Source organism: Lissotriton helveticus, chromosome 12 (genome assembly GCF_964261635.1).
Source record: "Lissotriton helveticus chromosome 12, aLisHel1.1, whole genome shotgun sequence".
Lineage (NCBI taxonomy): Eukaryota > Metazoa > Chordata > Amphibia > Caudata > Salamandridae > Lissotriton > Lissotriton helveticus.
This window is the reverse complement of record NC_136073.1, coordinates 7,200,451-7,221,463: the sequence shown is the minus strand read 5'-3', so window position 1 is coordinate 7,221,463 and position 21,013 is coordinate 7,200,451. Positions and strand designations below refer to the sequence as shown.

Here is a 21,013-nt window from a genome sequence, read left to right as displayed (position 1 = left end):
AGGCTTTGCCAGGGCACCTCCATGACAACAAGGAGGCTGTGATAGGGCACCTCCATTCCAACAAGAGGCGGTGCCAGGGCACCTACATGTCAACAAGGAGGCTGTGATAGGGCACCTCCATGACAACAAGGAGGCGGTGCCAGGGCACCTCCATGACAACAAGGAGGCGGTGCCAGGGCACCTACATCCCAACAAGGAGGCGGTGCCAGGGCACCTCCATGACAACAAGGAGGCGGTGCCAGGGCACCTACATGACAACAAGGAGGCTGTGATAGGGCACCTCCATGACAACAAGGAGGCGGTGCCAGGGGACCTCCATTCCAACAAGGAGGCGGTGCCAGGGCACCTCCATGACAACAAGGAGGCGGTGCCAGGGCACCTCCATGACAACAAGAGGCGGTGCCAGGGCACCTACATGACAACAAGGAGGCGGTGATAGGTCACCTCCATGACAACAAGGAGGCGGTGCCAGGGCACCTCCATGACAACAAGGAGGCGGTGCCAGGGCACCTCCATGACAACAAGGAGGCGGTGCCAGGGCACCTCCATGACAACAAGGAGGCGGTGCCAGGGCACCTCCATGACAACAAGGAGGCGGTGCCAGGGCACCTCTATGACAACAAGGAGGCGGTGCCAGGGCACCTCCATGACAACAAGGAGGCGGTGCCAGGGCACCTCCATGAAAACAAGGAGGCGGTGCCAGGGCACCTCCATGTCAACAAGGAGGCGGTGCCAGGGCACCTCCATGACAACACGGAGGCGGTGCCAGGGCACCTCCATGACAACACGGAGGCGGTGCCAGGGCACCTCCATGACAACAAGGAGGCGGTGCCAGGGCAGCATGCGTGGTTGTATTCACTCACACAGACTTGCACGCCTAAAAACGCGCAGGTCACCCAAAGGCGAGCAGTACTCACACAGGTTCATCTGAGAGCAGACAGTCCTTGGTCACGCAGACTGACTGCCCACTCACAGGATCACCCAAAGGGGGATTAATTCAATTCATGGCATTTGTAGAGCGCACAGCTGCCTGCGAAGGGGCGTCTTGGCGCTACCCGGGAGGTCTGGTTAATCCAAAGGTGGGCAGTAGTCACCGGATCACCCTAAGGCAGGCGCAGTGTCCTGCACAAATTGCATGAAGGTGGACCTCAGTCACGCAGGATCCCCTCGATCGTAAAGGACCCTTCGAAGGAGTGAAGTCTTTCACCGAGGGTGATCTGAAACTGGCAGCACTCACGCAGTAGAGCAGGAGGCCAGAGGCGCGCAGTGCGTACAACACCAGGCGAAGGCGGGTAGCACTCACTCCCAAAGGATCCAGAGCAGCACTCACTCCCAAAGGATCCAGAGCAGCACTCACTCCCAAAGGATCCCTCAGAGAAGAGCAGCACTCACTCCCAAAGGATCCCTCAGAGAAGAACAGCACTCACTCCCAAAGGATCCCTCAGAGAAGAGCAGCACTCACTCCCAAAGGATCCCTCAGAGAAGAACAGCACTCACCCCCAAAGGATCCCTCAGAGAAGAGCAGCACTCACCCCCAAAGGATCCCTCAGAGAAGAGCAGCACTCACTCCCAAAGGATCCCTCAGAGAAGAGCAGCACTCACTCCCAAAGGATCCAGAGCAGCACTCACTCCCAAAGGATCCCTCAGAGAAGAGCAGCACTCACTCTCAAAGGATCCAGAGCAGCACTCACTCCCAAAGGATCCAGAGCAGCACTCACTCCCAAAGGATCCCTCAGAGAAGAGCAGCACTCACTCCCAAAGGATCCAGAGCAGCACTCACTCCCAAAGGACCCCTCAGAGAAGAGCAGCACTCACTCCCAAAGGATCCAGAGCAGCACTCACTCCCAAAGGATCCCTCAGAGAAGAGCAGCACTCACTCCCAAAGGATCCCTCAGAGAAGAGCAGCACTCACTCTCAAAGGATCCAGAGCAGCACTCACTCCCAAAGGATCCCTCAGAGAAGAACAGCACTCACTCCCAAAGGATCCCTCAGAGAAGAGCAGCACTCACTCTCAAAGGATCCAGAGCAGCACTCACTCCCAAAGGATCCCTCAGAGAAGAGCAGCACTCACTCCCAAAGGATCCAGAGCAGCACTCACTCCCAAAGGATCCCTCAGAGAAGAGCAGCACTCACTCCCAAAGGATCCCTCAGAGAAGAACAGCACTCACTCCCAAAGGATCCCTCAGAGAAGAGCAGCACTCACTCTCAAAGGATCCAGAGCAGCACTCACTCCCAAAGGATCCCTCAGAGAAGAGCAGCACTCACTCGCAAAGGATCCAGAGCAGCACTCACTCCCAAAGGATCCCTCAGAGAAGAGCAGCACTCACTCGCAAAGGATCCAGAGCAGCACTCACTCCCAAAGGATCCCTCAGAGAAGAGCAGCACTCACTCTCAAAGGATCCAGAGCAGCACTCACTCCCAAAGGATCCAGAGCAGCACTCACTCCCAAAGGATCCCTCAGAGAAGAGCAGCACTCACTCCCAAAGGATCCAGAGCAGCACTCACTCCCAAAGGACCCCTCAGAGAAGAGCAGCACTCACTCCCAAAGGATCCAGAGCAGCACTCACTCCCAAAGGATCCCTCAGAGAAGAGCAGCACTCACTCCCAAAGGATCCCTCAGAGAAGAGCAGCACTCACTCTCAAAGGATCCAGAGCAGCACTCACTCCCAAAGGATCCCTCAGAGAAGAACAGCACTCACTCCCAAAGGATCCCTCAAAGAAGAGCAGCACTCACTCTCAAAGGATCCAGAGCAGCACTCACTCCCAAAGGATCCCTCAGAGAAGAGCAGCACTCACTCCCAAAGGATCCCTCAGAGAAGAGCAGCACTCACTCTCAAAGGATCCAGAGCAGCACTCACTCCCAAAGGATCCCTCAGAGAAGAGCAGCACTCACTCCCAAAGGATCCCTCAGAGAAGAACAGCACTCACTCCCAAAGGATCCCTCAGAGAAGAGCAGCACTCACTCTCAAAGGATCCAGAGCAGCACTCACTCCCAAAGGATCCCTCAGAGAAGAGCAGCACTCACTCTCAAAGGATCCAGAGCAGCACTCACTCCCAAAGGATCCCTCAGAGAAGAGCAGCACTCACTCCCAAAGGATCCCTCAGAGAAGAGCAGCACTCACTCCCAAAGGATCCCTCAGAGAAGAACAGCACTCACTCCCAAAGGATCCCTCAGAGAAGAGCAGCACTCACTCTCAAAGGATCCAGAGCAGCACTCACTCCCAAAGGATCCCTCAGAGAAGAGCAGCACTCACTCCCAAAGGATCCAGAGCAGCACTCACTCCCAAAGGATCCCTCAGAGAAGAACAGCACTCACTCCCAAAGGATCCAGAGCAGCACTCACTCCCAAAGGATCCCTCAGAGAAGAACAGCACTCACTCCCAAAGGATCCCTCAGAGAAGAGCAGCACTCACTCCCAAAGGATCCAGAGCAGCACTCACTCCCAAAGGATCCCTCAGAGAAGAGCAGCACTCACTCCTTAAGGATCCCTCAGAGAAGAGCAGCACTCACTCCCAAAGGATCCCTCAGAGAAGAGCAGCACTCATTCCCAAGGGATCCCTCAGAGAAGAGCAGCACTCACTCCCAAAGGATCCAGAGCAGCACTCACTCCCAAAGGATCCCTCAGAGAAGAGCAGCACTCACTCCCAAAGGATCCCTCAGAGAAGAGCAGCACTCATTCCCAAAGGATCCCTCAGAGAAGAACAGCACTCACTCCCAAAGGATCCCTCAGAGAAGAGCAGCACTCACTCCCAAAGGATCCAGAGCAGCACTCACTCCCAAAGGATCCCTCAGAGAAGAGCCGCACTCACTCCTTAAGGATCCCTCAGAGAAGAGCAGCACTCACTCCCAAAGGATCCCTCAGAGAAGAGCAGCACTCACTCCCAAAGGATCCCTCAGAGAAGAGCAGCACTCACTCCCAAAGGATCCAGAGCAGCACTCACTCCCAAAGGATCCCTCAGAGAAGAGCAGCACTCACTCCCAAAGGATTCCTCAGAGAAGAGCAGCACTCATTACCAAAGGATCCCTCAGAGAAGAACAGCACTCACTCTCAAAGGATCCAGAGCAGCACTCACTCCCAAAGGATCCCTCAGAGAAGAACAGCACTCACTCCCAAAGGATCCCTCAGAGAAGAACAGCACTCACTCCCAAAGGATCCCTCAAAGAAGAGCAGCACTCACTCACTGTCACTCAAAGAAGAGCAGCGCTCACTCACTGTCACTCAAAGAAGAGCAGCGCTCACTCACTGTCACTCAAAGGAGAGCAGCGCTCACTCACTGTCACTCAAAGGAGAGCAGTACTCACTCGCACAAGATGACGCCATCTTTCAGCCCCTTCTGGAAGTCCGGCCCGATCTTCTTCTGGGTGAGCTCCTCGATCCACTCTCTCAGCTCGGCCTCTGCTTGGAAGTCATACTTGAGGGCCAGCTAGTGGGAGAGAGTTACAGAGGAGTGAGTGACACTGAACGAGAGGCCATCACTCAATCCTCATTGGTCCACCCGGCTGCATACCCATCCACACCCTCCCCAAGGTGAAGTTCAAAATACATCTGACACTGTCCCTTTAAGGCAGCAGCTGCACCCCCCCCCCTCCATGGTACAGTGTCCAGATACAATCAGTCCATTTGATGCTCTCGGGAGTGAGTTTATTTTATTTTATTTATTTCTTTTCAAAGTTTTGTATAGCGCGAACAAGATCTTCACAGATATCAGAGCGCTTTACATAGAGGGGTACATGAGGGAGCATAGTCAAACAGTAAATCAATAGATCATACAATACAGATAGGTGGCTGCAAAGCCCATCACGTGAGTAATAGGACAACTCATACAAATAAGTAAATGGGTCAAGCATGTAGTACAGATCGGTGCAGGGTGTTAACAGAGTTCTAGATAATAGATCAAGTGTATTTAGCCAGGAGGATAGCTTTTACTTCTTTTTTAAAGAGTGTAGTGGAAGAGATGTCTGGTTTCGGGAGGGAGTGAGTTCCAAATCCTGGGTGCCAATCCCAGATACTGAACTCCGCCCTTCAGCTGATCTTTCACAAACATTTGTTTGCGCCTCAATCCCTGCCTGAGAGCTGAGGGGAGCTCTTTTCTCTGAGGCTGGATGCGAGCACCCCCGCCCCGTCAACCCTCTTCTTAAAACACTCACCGCTGTTGCGAACGACCTCAACAACTTCCGCCCCATCACTGACCTCCTTTTTCTTGCAAAAATCACAGAAAGATGTGTAGCGAAACAACGTTCCCGTCATATTAAGGACAACGATCTTCTGGACAACTTTCAGTCTGGTTTCATTCAAAATTGCAGCACTGAAACAGCCCTACTGCAAGTGATTGATGACGCGCTGCGCATACTCGATTCGGGGGGGAGGGGGGGGTCTTGTCTTTTTTTTTTTTTTTAGAAATCTTTATTAACATGAAGGCATAATACGCAGTTAGTACTTTACATGTAAATGGGTAGGGTTGTTTCGTTACAGACATCTCCCCGTATGTGGCAGCAGTCTTGACAAAAGCATAAATTGAGATGTTATAAACCTGTGACAACCCTTAAATACGTTTCCATGTTGACAAATCATAATCAAAGTAGTTCTGTGCAAATTCCCCTCGGTATGCCTTGTGCAACAGTAACATTCCTTAAGACAATAGTATTAACAACCAACCCCCCCCCCCCCCAAAACATGTGTCATCATCACCAGTGCGCTCTCATCCCGTTCCCAAATCAGCAAATTCTTAGTCCTTTCGTCGTTACATAGCCAGGTTTACTCAACATCGTTGTTTACTTGGTCCGCTGAGGTGAATACCCCCATAGTTATCTTTCATTCATCCTCCCCCTCTGAATCTAGGTCATCTCCTTCTGGCAAAGGGTCACAGATCTCTCCCCTAAATACATTCCATGCCGCCCATATTTTGTTCCATTTGCGGGGCGCCGCTCGTATGACATACACTGCCCGTTCCGTAACCATCAGAATGTCCATGTTTTTAGCCCATCTGCTCGCAGTAGGTAGTTCTGGTGCGCCCCACTTCTGTGCAATATCTCGTTTGGCCACTGTCATGGCCAGTGTTGCCCAGATTAGTGCATATCTACCCAGGTCATCGGGGTCCCATATGTTCAAAAGGCATTTGCGCGGTTCAGGTAGCACGGAGGTTCTAAGCGTCTGGGAGATCGTGCGCATTATTTGCCTCCAGAATTCTTGTATCCGTGGGCATAATGTATGAAATAGTGTCCCCTCCTCCCCGCAGCCTCTCAAGCAAAAGGGATGTGGTGCTCTCTGTATTTTGTGGAGAAGCGTTCTGGTGTAGTAGATGCGGTGTAGAATTTTGAGTTGCACCAATCTGAACTTCGTTGAGATCCCAACTTCTCTTGGGGAGGCCAGCGCCTCATTCCATTCAGATTCGTCCGCCTCACCTATTTCCCCCTCCCATTTTTCTTTAAGTTTCAGTGTGGGGTCTTTCAGGTTATTGATCAGTTTTTTATATGTAAGTGAGGTAGCGCTTTGGATCATGAATTCCGTTAGCAGCCTGTCCTCTAATGGTGAAGATTCCGGTAGAGCAGTACCCTCAGGAATCGCCCGGAGTAATGCGTGCCTAATCTGTATGTATCGGAATGTTTCCGTGGGTCCGAGGTCATATTGCTGCTGTAGGTGCGGAAATGGTACTACTGTGTCCCTGTCCCAGAGGTCCCCCACCGTAGAAATGCCTATGGAGTCCCACCGCGCAAATCCCCTACTCCCTCTGAGGTTTCCTAACGCTTTCGTGTCCCACAGAGGCGTCATTTTGGTGAATTTTCCCGCCCAGCTCAGTCGTGCCTGTGCCAGGTGCCATAAGGTCGCCGTGTGTTGTGTTGGACCAATTAGACTCTTAAGTTGTGATTTATTGTATAGTACTGACAGCATACATTCCGTCCCAAGCTGAGACCAATCTGCCCGATAAGCTGGGTCCTCTTTTGGGGTGTGGATCCAATAATTAACTACTTTAAGCTGGGCCGCCCAGTAATATAGCTGGATGTTAGGGAGCGCTATCCCTCCTTCGTACCAGCTTTTAACCAATTTGTCGTACGCTATGCGTGCCGGGCCATTATTCCAGAGCAGGGCAGAGACCAGCGCCACAATTTGTTTAAAGTATCGCGGCGGGACCAGGTGCGGGGTGTTCTCCAAGACGTAGAGGAGCCTCGGGAGCGCCATCATTTTGTATAAGGCTGCCCTTCCCAGTAGGGTCAGGGGCAGGGCCGCCCAATGTTTAACGTCCGCACGCAGGCGATCAATAGGTGGTTTTAAGTTACTGGCAAAGAAGTCCGTTTCATTACTCGTGATGACTATACCTAAGTATTTGAAGGAGGTCGTTGACGTAGCCAGGGGACAGTCAGCCGGTAACCTCGGCGCCGGGCCTTTTAGAGTGTATATGACAGATTTGGACCAGTTCAGGGTATATCCTGATGAGTGCCCGTGTGCGTTACAGAGTTCCAGCAGTGCTGGGATTCCGTCGTCAGGTGCAGTCATGTAGATGAGCATGTCGTCGGCGTACAGGGAGATTTTATCCTCCCACCCCTCCTCCCACTGAATTCCCTTAAATAAGGGCGTAGTCCTGATCTGAATCGCTAGGGGCTCCAGCACCAGCGCAAAGAGCAAGGGCGACAAGGGGCAACCTTGTCTGGTTCCCCTGCCCAGTTGAAACCTTGGTGAAATGTGGCCATTAGCTACCACTTGTGCGACCGGCTTTGTATAGAGCAGTCTTATCCAAGCTATATACTTCGGCCCAAACCCCATACGTGTGAGGACCATGAAAAGATATTCCCATTCCACGAGGTCAAAAGCCATTTTGGCGTCGAGGGAGAGAATCACAGCCGTCTCCGAGAGGAGGTGCGAACGGGCCATTACTCCATGAACTCTCCGGAGATTCAGCGCCGTGCTTCGGTGAGGCATAAAACCTGATTGGTCAGGGTGGATCAGGGTACTCAGGTGCGGCTGCAGACGGGCGGCCAGGAGCTTAGCCAGTACCTTGGCCTCCACGTTAAGCAACGATATCGGGCGGTATGAGGTACATTCAGTCGGAGGCTTCCCTGGCTTAGGTATCGTCACAATCGTGGCCGTGCGTTGGTCCAGCGGTAGTTCCGCCTTTTCCCTGCTTTCCAAATACATGGCCAGCAGCGGTGCACTGAGTTCCGGAGCCATGGACTTATACCATTCTACGGGTATCCCGTTCGGACCCAGCGCTTTGCCAGACTGCAAAGTCTGAATCGCCAGCTGAATTTCCTCTTCCGTCGGATCTACCTCCAGTGCCTGCATATTTTCTGGCGTAATACTGGGGACGGCAACGTCCGCCAGTGACGCCTCTGCCATGCGTTCTGTGACCACGTGGTCCGGGGTGTACACTGCCCGAAGATGCTGAGCCAAGGCGCACACTATGTCCTCTGGGTGTGTCAGGTCCTGTCCTACCTCCGTTCGTAATCTCTGAATGCCTTTCGCCCCACCCCCTCTCCTATCCAACCAAGCCAGCATTTTTCCCGCTTTGTCTCCCACATCATAGATTCTGTGTTTAGTGTTTGCGATGTAACCCTTCTCTGTCGCCGTAAGATGAGCCTGGTATTGTTGTTGCCGAAGCATGAGCGTGTGTGTTGTGGTCGGGGATGGGTTCGCCATGTGCCTAGTGTTGGCGTCGCTGAGGGCTAGTTCCAACTCAGCAAGTTCCTTTCGGGAATCACGTTTATGCCCCGTTATCGCTGCTATAGCCTCCCCCCTGAGGACTGTTTTGTATGCCTCCCATAGGGTTGACGGCGAGTCCACTGTCGCTGTGTTTTCCGCAAAGTATTGCGTTGTTACCAGTTTAAGTTTTTTACGAATCTTCGGGACTTTTAAAAAGTGCGGGTATATTGGGTAAATTCTTGTGCATTTTTTCTCCCTGGTGGTAAGAGATAGTGCAATCGGTGAGTGGTCAGAAATGCCTCTGGGCAGAATATCTACTTTATCCACCGTCCCCATACCTAACCCCATGGATAGAAAGTAATCAATACGAGATAAGCTGTTATGGACTGCTGAGTAAAAAGTGTATTGAGTTTCTTCTGGGTGCAGGTGTCGCCAGATATCTATAATGCCCAGGGCTTCTAAAAAGTCTGATAGCAATGTAGTTCCCCGTGATCGGGCTCTAGCGGGTAACGTGTCCAGTAGCGGATCAATGATTGCATTCAGGCCCCCCCCCACAATCGTATCCCCTTCAGGAAGGTCAAGGAGGAACTTGCCTAGCGCAGGCAGGGCCACAGAGTGCAGCGCCGGGGGTATATATACAGATATTATATTAAGAGGTCTGCCCTCCCACTGACCATGCACCGCAGCGAAGCGACCCTGATCGTCCGCTATGCGGTGTGTTATAATAAAGGGAGAAGATTTTTTCATCAGTATCCCCGTCCCCCGGGAGCCAGAGGTGAAGTCTGCATGCACTGCCATGACATAGCCGCGCCTATCAAGTGCTTTGCAGGTTGTTCCCGCAAGGTGGGTTTCCTGTAGTAGGACCAGGTCTGGGTTTTGCCGCTTTATGGCCTGCAGTACCAAGCCTCTTTTTATTTTGTCCCCCAGGCCTCTGACATTCCAGGTCAGCATGCGCAGTGGGGGCACCCCCATAGTCACAGGAGAGTCCTCAGCGGGTGTGTCATAAGGTGGTCTGGCCATCGAGCCGGTGTGCGAATTCTGCACGTAGCACGTCTACAGGGCTAGTGCATGCAGAGGAGTGTGCAACCTTGCGTGGGAGTATGCCGATATTCGGGGTGTCAGTACAACACAATGGTGGAATGATGACTATGGAGAAGAATACAAACAACAACAACAAAAAAACTACATCCCCGTCCCCCCACCCTGCTACCCTGCTCCACGGACAACCTCCCGCCCGTTTCCCCAACTTCGCAGAGTGCTTTAGTCCTTCCCCAACCATCTTACTTGCTCGTGGGGTTGGTGAGTCCCATACGGGCACTGATTGTGCCCACCCTACTCAGCTGCGCCAGGTCCAAGGCCTCTCGTGCCACACTCAGTCCCGTAGAGATACAGTCTGTCTTCAGACCGGAGCCGGTTGTCCAGAGTCAAGAGGGTCCCTTTCAAGGTCAGATTCCGTTTCTTCTGCGCCCCCCTGACGGGGTGAGTGAGAGGCCTGACTGTTCATGGTCGGCCCGTTCGATGAGCAGGTCGGTCTCGATGCGGGCGATGTCGCTGTCCTACTGGCCTCCAGCCATCCAGCCAGTCTTGTGCCATCTCCGGCTTGTCGAAGAACCATGTCTTGCCGTCGGCCACAATTCGCAATTTGGCAGGAAACAGCATAGAGTACGGCAAGTCCCTGTCCCGCAGTGCTTTTTTCACCTCCGTGAAGGATTTACGGCGCCTGGCCACCTCTGCCGTGTAGTCTGGGAAGAAAGCCAGGGTTGCATTTTGTATTTTAACAGGTTGCGAGCTTCTCGCAGCTTGGAAGATCGCATCCCTGTCCCTAAAATTGAAAAGCCTGGCCAGGACAGGCCGTGGTGCTGCTCCTGTCTTGGGCGGTCCTCCCGGAACCCTGTGTGCCCTTTCCACTGAAAAGAAGTGGGACAGTCCTTTGGGCTTCAGTTTGTTCTGGATGAGATCCTCTATGTAGAGGTCCATGGCCCCTTTCCCCTCCGTCTCCGGAAGTCCAAGGATGCGTACGTTGTTTCGTCGCGAGCGCACCTCTTGGTCATCCAGCTTGTCTTGCAGGAGCTTGGTGACCTTCTGCATGCGTTCCATGGTTACCTGTAGGTCTGACGTATCTTCTACAAGAGATTTCGTGACCACCTCCACCTGAGAAACTCTTTCAGCCATTTTGTGGAAGTCTGCTCGCAGTAACGTGACTTCGGAGGAGATGGCGCCCACTGCAGTTTTCACCTCTGAGAGGGTCTTCATAATGTCTTCCAGCGTTATTTTTTTGGACCCCTCCGCGTCTTGGGCATTACCTGTGGAGCTGCGCCCCGCATTGTGCGTATGATTTTGTTGTCCGTAGGCAAATTTATCCAGCTTGGCCTGCGCGGATGCACTTCTGGCGCCTTTGCCCGCCATGCTCCTGGGGCTCGTGGAAATCGGAGTCGTTCCTCACCGAGTCGCGATCAGCGCTGCGTCGTATCTCGAGGTCCGCGGCCACTAATCAGGGAGCAGGTGGCCGGTGCGTGACCCGCCGAGTATTACCTCCCGCCTCTTGTTACAGGCCAGACCAGTCTTTTTGTGGCGTGTGATAGCGCCGGTGAGCGCGGTTCTTAGCACTGCAGGCCGCGCCACTCGTTCTGTCACGTGTTCGGCGTCTTTGCCCCGTAGCGATTATGTCCTGAGCTTGGGCCACCAGGGCCGGGCCACATCAGTCGTATACCTCGTGGAGGGTCCGTTTGACGTATCTGCGACACCACCTACAGGCCAGATATGCTGGAAGGTGCCCTCATTAGGTGTAATGTCCTGAGTCCCTACGGTGCCCAGGCCGTTTGCGCCTCTGGGGTAATAAGCGACGTCTGAGCCCCTTCCGTGAGTGTTAGTGTGAATCCACTGTTTTCTACAGTCCCCCCGGGGCACCTGCGCCTCTCACCTCTGGCCAGGGCTCGTACGCGTGTGTAATCTTCCCTCGCTGTCAGTTGAGGATCGCCCCCGCCGTCCCGGGCAGTTCAGCAGGCTCCCGGGGGGGGGAACCACCTCCGTGCAGTGTGCTCCCGGCCGCACCGGACTTTCACTCGCTATCGCCCTCCACACCAGACCTACACGAGCGGTGCACAGATGCCTGTATGTGCCCCGTGTAGCGACACTTCCATGCTGAGCCTCAGGCGGCCATAGTCCTCCGTCGGGCGGGTGTCGGGGCGCGTCGTCTCAGCCAGTCCGGCCCGGTCTCACTTCCGCCGGGGTCGGTGCGCCACGCAAGGCCGGTGCTCAGGTCCTGCGCGTAGGCCCAGACTCAGCTGCGCGGATTCAGTTGGGTTCCGGTCGTCAGAATTCGCCGAAAGTCGGTCCGGTGTCACCGCTTCGTGCCCGGACCCGAACGCCGCCTCTTCAGGTGAGCAGTTTACCGGATTATAGTGTCGGATTTATGATTAGGACTCAGTGCCCTCAGGAGCCCTCACACTAGGCTGCCACCATGCTTGGCTGCTAGCCACGCCCCCGGGGTCTTGTCTTTTGATTCTTTTATTTATTTATTTATTTATTTTGAAAGTTTTATATAGCGCGAACAAGATCTTTGCAGATATCAGAGCGCTTTACAGACGAAAGGAACAACACGTGTGAGTAAATAGCAATTGGGGTGGGGAAGATACATGTGGGAGCATAGTCAGCCAGATACATCAATAATGATACAAGTACAAATAATTGATAATTACAGCTTTTGACACTGTCAATCACAACACTCTCCTTAACACTCTTCAACAGAGAATGAGTTTGGAAGGCACCGTGCTTAAATGGTTTGCCTCTTTCCTCTCGGACAGATCCCAAATTATCAAAATAGCGAGTAGCCTCTCATCTCCATTGGCGGTAGGTCGTGGCGTCCCTCAAGGCTCTATACTTGCACCCACTTTGTTTAATCTCTAGCTGGAACCATTGGGTAATCTCCTTAGTAAATCTGGGGTCCTCTACCATCTCTTTGCGGATGACACTCAAATCTGCCTTAAGGTGTCCTAACTCTACTCTCCACTCTATCCAAAACTGGATGTTGGCTCATCAACTCATTCCAAGTCCCTCCAAAACCGAATTCCTCCTCCTCTCTACCTCCCTCTCTCCTCCTCCTGTTCAATCTTGGATGGATCAGCTGAATCTACTGAACAGCAATCTTCTCTCCCACATCAATTCCATTGTAAAGAACGCACATTACCAACGCCCCTTCTGTGGGGGATTCGACGCTTCTTTCCGGACCAAGACCATAAAAACCTGGTCCAATCGCTGGTTCTCTCCAGATTGGACAATTGCAATTCTCTTCTTACTGGCGTTCCCAAATCCCACCTCTCCCCTCTTAAATAGGTTTTCCATTCAGTGGCTCGTTTTATGTTTGGGGCCAAAAGAAGTGACCACATCACACCCTTGTTGTCTTCCCTCCGTTGGCTTCCCATCGAGGCAAGATCTATCTACAAGACTGCCTGTATCACCCACAAAGCCTTGCACACTATGTCCCCTCGCTACCTGGCGAATAAACTGAAAATCTCTGGAGGCTTTAGTTTAGACCATCTCATCTCGTAATGTGGAAAAACTACTGCTTGAGCCCCCCACTTTTAAAAGGGAAAGATCGATGGCTCAATCCTTCTCAGGCAATGCGGTGAGAATCTGGAACTCGCTTCCGCCACAGCTACGTACCACCACCTCTACCCGGACCTTCAAATCTGACCTCAAATCTCTTCTCTTCTAGAGACACTTCCAGAACTAATACACAACCTTCAAGTCCCCCAAGGAAGTTCTTTCACTTTTGTAAATTTTTATTATTTGCCTGTACAAGTGTCACCTCTTCTACTTTCCTCCATCTCCTCTTCCCTCCACCAGCCTTGGTCTCACCTCTTCTACCTTTCTCCACCTCCTCTTCCTTTCACCATCCTTCCTCTCATCTCTTCCACCTTCCGCCATCTCCTCTTGCTTCCTCCCGCCTCTTATACCTTCCTCCACCTCCTCTTCCCTCCACCAGCCTTGGTCTCACCTCTTCTACCTTCCTCTATCTCCTCTTCCTTTCACCATCCTTCCTCTCACCTCTTCTACCTTCCTCTATCTCCTCTTCCTTTCACCATCCTTCCTATCACCTCTTCTACCTTCCTCTATCTCCTCTTCCTTTCACCATCCTTCCTCTCATCTCTTCCACCTTCCTCCACCCCCTTTTCCCTCCACCACCCTTCCTCTCTATTTTTATCTCTCCAATGGATGAGTGTCAGAGGTGGTGAGTAACTGAGGGTGAGACACTGGTTCCGCAGAGCCGGTATTTCCCCCTCTGTGTGACTCCAGCCCTGGCGACTGTGCCCGACTCTGGTTCTCCTCACCCGCCGGCCTGTGGCATATCTTCCCATGGGGTGTTGGCTAGCAGGCAGCGCTTCCTCACCCTACACCCTAAGTTAAAAACTCTAAATAGATACAAGCGTGTGCCAGCAGAGCTGCATGCTGCCGCTCCACCAATGGGCTCGAGGCAGCGGGTGAAGTGTATTCCCTGCACCACCTGTAAACACACCAAGTGCAACCTCATCTCCGGCGCCATCTTAAAATGCTGGTTGTCCGCCAGCGGCTTCAGTGGGAGCAGGAGCGCAACCCGTGCAGCAGCGACAACCCGCTGAGATCTACCTCCTAGGCTCAGTCTATGATGCCAACTCACCTCAGGCAGGCGGTCACCTCCTGACCTCTGTGTGACCAACCACTCCATGACCTGTGCCAGCACCACGGCTATACCTGGAGCAGGACCTAGGCGTGTACACCAAGCCTGTGATCCCAACCCACCTCAGGCAGCGGTCACCTCCTGACTGCAGCGTGATCGACCACTCCTTGACCTCAGCCAGCACCACATTTTGATGATCATAAATCTTTCAATGTATGTAGATATATATTATATATATATATATAAGAAGTTCAACAGTACACTGTTCAACCTCGTCATGGAACCGCTCGCCACCTTGCTCCAAGCATCCAATGTTCAATTCCATATGTACGCCGATGACACACAACTTTACCTAAAGTTACAATCCCCGGAAGATATCAAACATCTGAATTCCACGCTTATTAACACTCAATCTTGGCTGGCCGATAATCACCTCAAACTAAATGCGCTGAAAACTGAGTTCCTTCTCATCTCACCCCCGGCGAAAATTACCCCCACCCAAACCTGGCTCAATAACCTAACAGCACTCAATGTCCAACCTACCATCGTGGATTCTGCGAAATCCCTAGGCATCACACTAGACGCCAAGCTCAACATGCAACAGCACATCAGCAAAGCCACAAAAGGAGCTAATTTCCAAATCAACAACCTGAGGAAACTTAAACCCTTCCTCCCTGCCAAAGACTTCCAAACTGCTGTACAAGCTTTAATCATCCCTCTCATAGACTATGGAATTGTGGCCCTCAGCGGACTCCCGCTATCCACAACAGCACCCCTAAGAGCCTCTCTGAACGCTGCCGCGAGACTCATTACTGGCTCAAGAAAGCATTCGCATATATCCCCAGACTTAAAGTCTCTAAAATGGCTGCCTTTTGAAGCCAGAATACAGCTAAAAATTGCAGTTATGACACACTCGGCCGTGCACCACAATGCACCCAACTACCTCGCTCAAAAGTTGTCTATATCGGGAGGTTCGAGATCCAACAGAAGTACAAAAAATCTACTCCTGAAACCTCGTAGATTCCGGAAAGAAAAAACATACAAGCGCTCCTTCTCGGGAATGGCACCCAGGATCTGGAATGCGCTCCCTCCTGAAACCAGGCTTATCTCCTCCACTGCACTCTTCAAGAAAGAGGTGAAATCCGTCCTTCTGGCCAAGATCTCCTGAACCTTTTAGGGGCTGGATCAGAGACTCTGCATTGCTTTGTATCACTGCTCACCCTGTCCTTTGGCACTATACCTCTACTTGATGGTGACACTACTACGCTACTCTCTTACTACCGATCAATATATGATACACTTTGGTTTATTGAATCACCCTCCCGATGCCCCCACCCAGTGCTCTCTCTATCCTAAGAAATTGGTATAAGCCATCCACACACCCAAGGTTTACCTGAACCCTTCTGTAGTGGGATCAATGACTTGTGCCGTCTTACATTACTTGTTTACCTGATTGTATATTGATATGTTTCTGTACATTATTGTTATCCTACTATGTGAGTGATTATTATGCTGCTCTTGTTATCTTGTTCATTCCTGCTGCCCCTACCCCTGTCTCTGTGAAGCGCTCTGATATCTGTAAGGATCTTGTTCGCGCTATATAAAACTTTGAATAAATAAATAAATAAATAAGTTCATATGTTTTGTTTTACAGATCTCCTTCCCTTCGATTCCCTTCCTTCCGTCACTTGATCACCTCAATCATCGGTGCTGTTCTTGCAGTCGGATTTGATGCTATCAAGAGGTGGATCACTTTGAGCAGCGAGCCGATCCCGAGGGACTCGATTATTGAGACTCAATGCCTGGATAAAGATGGCTGCTGTGAGGGTTGTGGGACGTCCCGTGAACAGAATTGTGTCAAGACCGTAACACCCTCCCCCTGCAGCTCCTGAGCCAGAGAGGAGCCCCCCTCCCACCCACAAACATCCAGGGGCCCCACATCTGGGGCTTTCAGCTCAAGGGAAATGAATGAACACCCAGTACACAGACATGAAATAAACATGACAATGCACACATAACATCCACGCTCATTACACATACACAGTACACTCGCACACAGAATAAACATGAACAAAATGCACACAGAACATCCACACTCAATACACACACAGAATAAACATAATACATAATAATAATAGTACAAGTGGATCCCGACCGAAACAAGAAGAACGGTGACACAGGCCCTCGTCAGCAGGAGACTGGATTACGGCAACGCACTCTACGCATGAATCCCAGCCAAACACCTACGACGACTACAACGCATCCAAAACGCCTCCGCCCGACTGATCGTCAACGCCCCCCGCCGCAGCCACATCACCCCCCACCTGAGAGACCTGCACTGGCTCCCCGTCGACAAGAGGATCACCTTCAAGCTCCTCACCCACGCACACAAGGCACTCCACAACACCGGACCAGCCTACCTGAACAGCAGACTCCGCTTCTACACCCCCACCCGCCAGCTCCGCTCCACCAGCCTCGCCCTCGCCACCGTCCCCCGCATCCAACGAACGACCTCCGGCGGCAGATCCTTCTCCTACCTCGCCGCCAAGACCTGGAACACCCTCTCCTACCCACCTACGGCAGACCCAAGACCTACTCGCCTTCAGAAGACTCCTCACGACCTGGAACACCCTCCCCACCCACCTACGGCAGACCCAAGACCTACTCGCCTTCAGAAGACTCCTCACGACCTGGCTCTTCGAGCAGTAGCAGCATTCCCCACCCCAGCGCCTCGAGACCCTCACGGGTGAGTAGCGCGCTCTACAAGTACTCTGATTGATTGATTGACAGAACATCCATACTCAGTACACACACAGTACACGCAAACATGGTATAAACATGACCCTGCACACAGAACATCACACTCAGTGCACACACACACTGAATAAATATAAACACACTACACACACAGAATAAACATGACACTGCACACAGACCATCCACACTCAGTACATGCACATACACAGTACACACAAATATGGAAAAAACAGGAACACAATGTACACAGAACATCCACAGTCAGTAAACACACGCACAGTACACAAACACAGAATACACATGACCCTGCACAAAGAACATCACACTCAGGAAATACACAGTATGCACACACACTCTGAATAAACATGAACACACTACACATGGAACATCCATACTCAGTACACACACACACTTACACAATATATACACACAAACTCACATGGAATAAACATGAAGACAGTGCACAGAGCCTGGATACCCTTTCAGGGGATTAGTGTGCTATACAAATCAAAATAACACAACACCCACACTCAGAACACACATACACATGGAACAAACATGACAGTGCACACTGAACACACACAGGCAGCACACGTGCAAAATGCATGTATGGAGCACCCCTGCGGAGCCTGCTTTCAAAAGGCCCCGCCCAGCGGAAGCCCGGGGTCATGTGATGGGCTGGGGAGGGTCTTTAAGGGAGGAGCCAAAAATAAAAATACCCCCCCTTCGACCCACATCTCTGCTGGCAGCAAGGAAGATAAACACAGGAGCCCAACCGTGCACAGAAGAGCTCCTCGTCCCTCCCATCAATGTACGTCTCCATTCACCCCTTCACCCGTCCATCCACCCTCTGCCATCCACCGTTTCACCTTTACCTTCTGTCATCCATTCATGCACCCATCATTGAATCCTTGCCCAGGTCATCAATCGATCAATCCGGGATCTGTAGAGCGCAGCAAATCACCCGTGAGGGTCTAAAGGCGCTGATCCATCATCTATGAATGCATCCATACATGCACTCACTCATTCATTCATCCTTCGACTTCCCTATCTATCAATAAAGACTTTCATCCATCCATCCATCGGTCCATCCATCTGTCCCTCCATCCAGCTCTCCGTCCATCCATCCATCCGTCCATCCATCTGTCCCTCCATACAGCTCTCCGTCCATCCATCCATCCATCCATCCATCCATCCGTCCATCCATCTGTCCCTCCATACAGCTCTCCGTCCATCCATCCATCCATCCATCCGTCCATCCATCTCTCCATCCAGCTCTCCGTCCATCCATCCATCCGTCCATCCATCTGTCCCTCCATCCAGCTCTCCGTCCATCCATCCGTCCATCCGTCCATCCATCCCTCCATCCAGCTCTCCATCCATCCATCCATCCGTCCATCCATCTGTCCCTCCATACAGCTCTCCGTCCATCCATCCATCCATCCATCCATCCGTCCATCCATCTGTCCCTCCATACAGCTCTCCGTCCATCCATCCATCCATCCGTCCATCCATCTGTCCCTCCATACAGCTCTCCGTCCATCCATCCATCCATCCATCCGTCCATCAATCTCTCCATCCAGCTCTCCGTCCATCCATCCATCCGTCCATCCATCTGTCCCTCCATCCAGCTCTCCGTCCATCCATCCATCCATCCGTCCATCCATCCCTCCATCCAGCTCTCCATCCATCCATCCATCCGTCCATCCATCTGTCCCTCCATACAGCTCTCCGTCCATCCATCCATCCATCCATCCATCCATCCGTCCATCCATCTGTCCCTCCATACAGCTCTCCGTCCATCCATCCATCCATCCATCCGTCCATCCATCTCTCCATCCAGCTCTCCGTCCATCCATCCATCCGTCCATCCATCTGTCCCTCCATCCAGCTCTCCGTCCATCCATCCATCCATCCATCTGTCCCTCCATCCAGCTCTCCTTTCCTCCATCCATCCATCGGTCCATCCATCCAGCTCTCCGTCCATCCATCCATCCATCGGTCCATCCATCCATCCATCGGTCCATCCATCCATCCATCGGTCCATCTGTCCATCTGTCCCTTCATCCAGCTCTTTGTCCATCCATCCATCCACTCTCAGATTTTCCTTTACTCTGTCCCATTCAACCATTCAAACTTCCTCCGCTCCCCCTTCCATCCCTCTATCACAAGCGCTCCCTTTCTTTCACCTCTCCTTACTCTCCTCTTTCCTTCCTTCAATCCTCTGTCTTTCCCTTTCCTATCCGCCCATCCTACTTCCTTTCTTCCTGTTAAATGTAATTATGAACTTTTGTCCACTAAGTTACAGACTGAAGAGGGCGGGGGGGGGTCTTGCAACTCCTGCCTGCCCCAGGTCACAGCTGGCCCCACCCATCCGGAGGCGACCCCCAGTCTCACCCGGGCCAGGTGGAGTCACAGAGACTAGTGGGACCGCCGAGGCCCGGATGTGTGTGGGTGTTCACTACTTCAGGATGTCATTCACCCCTTCAGGACGTCACTCCCCCTTCAGTATTTACTCATCCATCCAGTACTTTGCACATGCAGCACATCAGCCTCCACTCTGGCACGGTACCCACTCAGCACTCGCTCCTCCCTTAAGTAATTCACTCCTTCACTCAGTCACCCATGCTTTGCTCATTCAGTGCGACGCTCACTCCTTCCATCCCGCGTCTCAATAAGGTACTCGTGGAAGTAATCTGCCGAGTGGCTCAGTTCCCTCAGTCAGTCACTCAAACACGGAGTCACTCACTCACTGAACGTGGCTTCTGGTGTTTCACTGAGAAAATCCCTCCAGTCGTCTCTCAGTGACCGTGTAACTCACCCACGGGCCACTCAGCAAGCCTTGGTACAGCCAGAGCCGCTCGCGTACCTGGGCCTCACCCCCCCCCCCCCCCTTCACCCCCTCCTCCTGCCCCTCACCCCCGCACCGCGCCCTCTTACCCGGTTCTTGACCTCGGCGGACAGCCCGTAGGAGGGGCCCTTGTTGAACTGGGTGCTCATGCTCGGCCTCGGTGGGGGCCCGAGTGAAGGATGGGTCTGGAGGGCACAACTGGCACTCCTGTCCTCAGGGGTGGCAGAGAGTGAGTTCAGTCCGTCTGTCTGGGGTCCCAGCTGCCCTCAGCCTCCCTCACTGTGCAGTCCGTCCGCCTGTCCGTCCGTCTGTCCGTCCGTCCGTCCGTCTGTCTGTCTGCGGTTCCAGCTCCGAGTGAGTGAGTGTCTGTGATTCCCAGGCTGTCTGTCTGTCCCAGATGTTGCTCACTCTCGGCCTGGCACACACACCCTGCCCTCGGCCCCTCCCTCCTCCTGGGAGGGGCCCCAGGGGCCCCGCCCTCACAGCCCTGACTGGGTTGGACATAAAATACCCATAAAAGGAGCGAAAGCTCCAAATTCCTGCAGAACCGGCATTTCCTGAAATTCCCAAATACTGATTCCGACCTCAGACCAGACAGCGGCGGCGGGACCGGGAGCAGACAGGGGCGGGGGGACCCGGCCTCAGAGACAGGGGGAAAGACAGGGAGAGTGACATCACACAGAGACAGGGAGAGTGACATCACACAGAGAGACAGAGATGAGAGGGGAGAGAGTCCCTGCCTCAGGGACAGGGAGAGACAGACAGGGAGAGTGACATCACACAGAGAGAGGGGGAGACAGGCAGGGAGAGTGACATCACACAGAGAGGAGAGAGTCCCAGCCTCAGACAGACAGGGAAAGTAACATCACACAGAGACAGAGAGGAGCGGGGAGAGAGATCTTACCTCAGACAGGGACAGGAGGTTGTGTCCTCACCTCAGACCGACAGGGAGAGAGGTCCTTACCTCAGACAGGGGCAGGGGGTGTGTGGCCTCACCTCAGACAGACAGAAAGAGTCCTCGCCCTCATACAGGGGCTTGAAGAGAGTTCTCACCTCAGACAGGGACATGGGGACTGTGTTGTCACCTCAGACGGACAGGGAGAGAGCCCTCACA

The 21,013-nt window shown here is 52.8% G+C and overlaps 1 protein-coding gene across 1 annotated transcript in view; it reads right to left on the bottom strand.

Moving 5' to 3' along the window:
• The window catches only part of CNN2 (calponin 2), a 51,961-nt gene extending 31,185 nt beyond the window's left edge, over positions 1-20,776 (bottom strand). The window contains exons 1-2 of the mRNA XM_078670444.1: positions 19,989-20,776; positions 4,303-4,424 (exon numbers count right to left, since the gene is read on the bottom strand). Coding sequence (XP_078526570.1) covers positions 4,303-4,424; positions 19,989-20,048 — 182 coding nt within the window. The 5' untranslated portion in view covers positions 20,049-20,776. The remainder of the gene's footprint in view (positions 1-4,302; positions 4,425-19,988) is intronic.
• Positions 20,777-21,013: the final 237 nt, after the last annotated feature.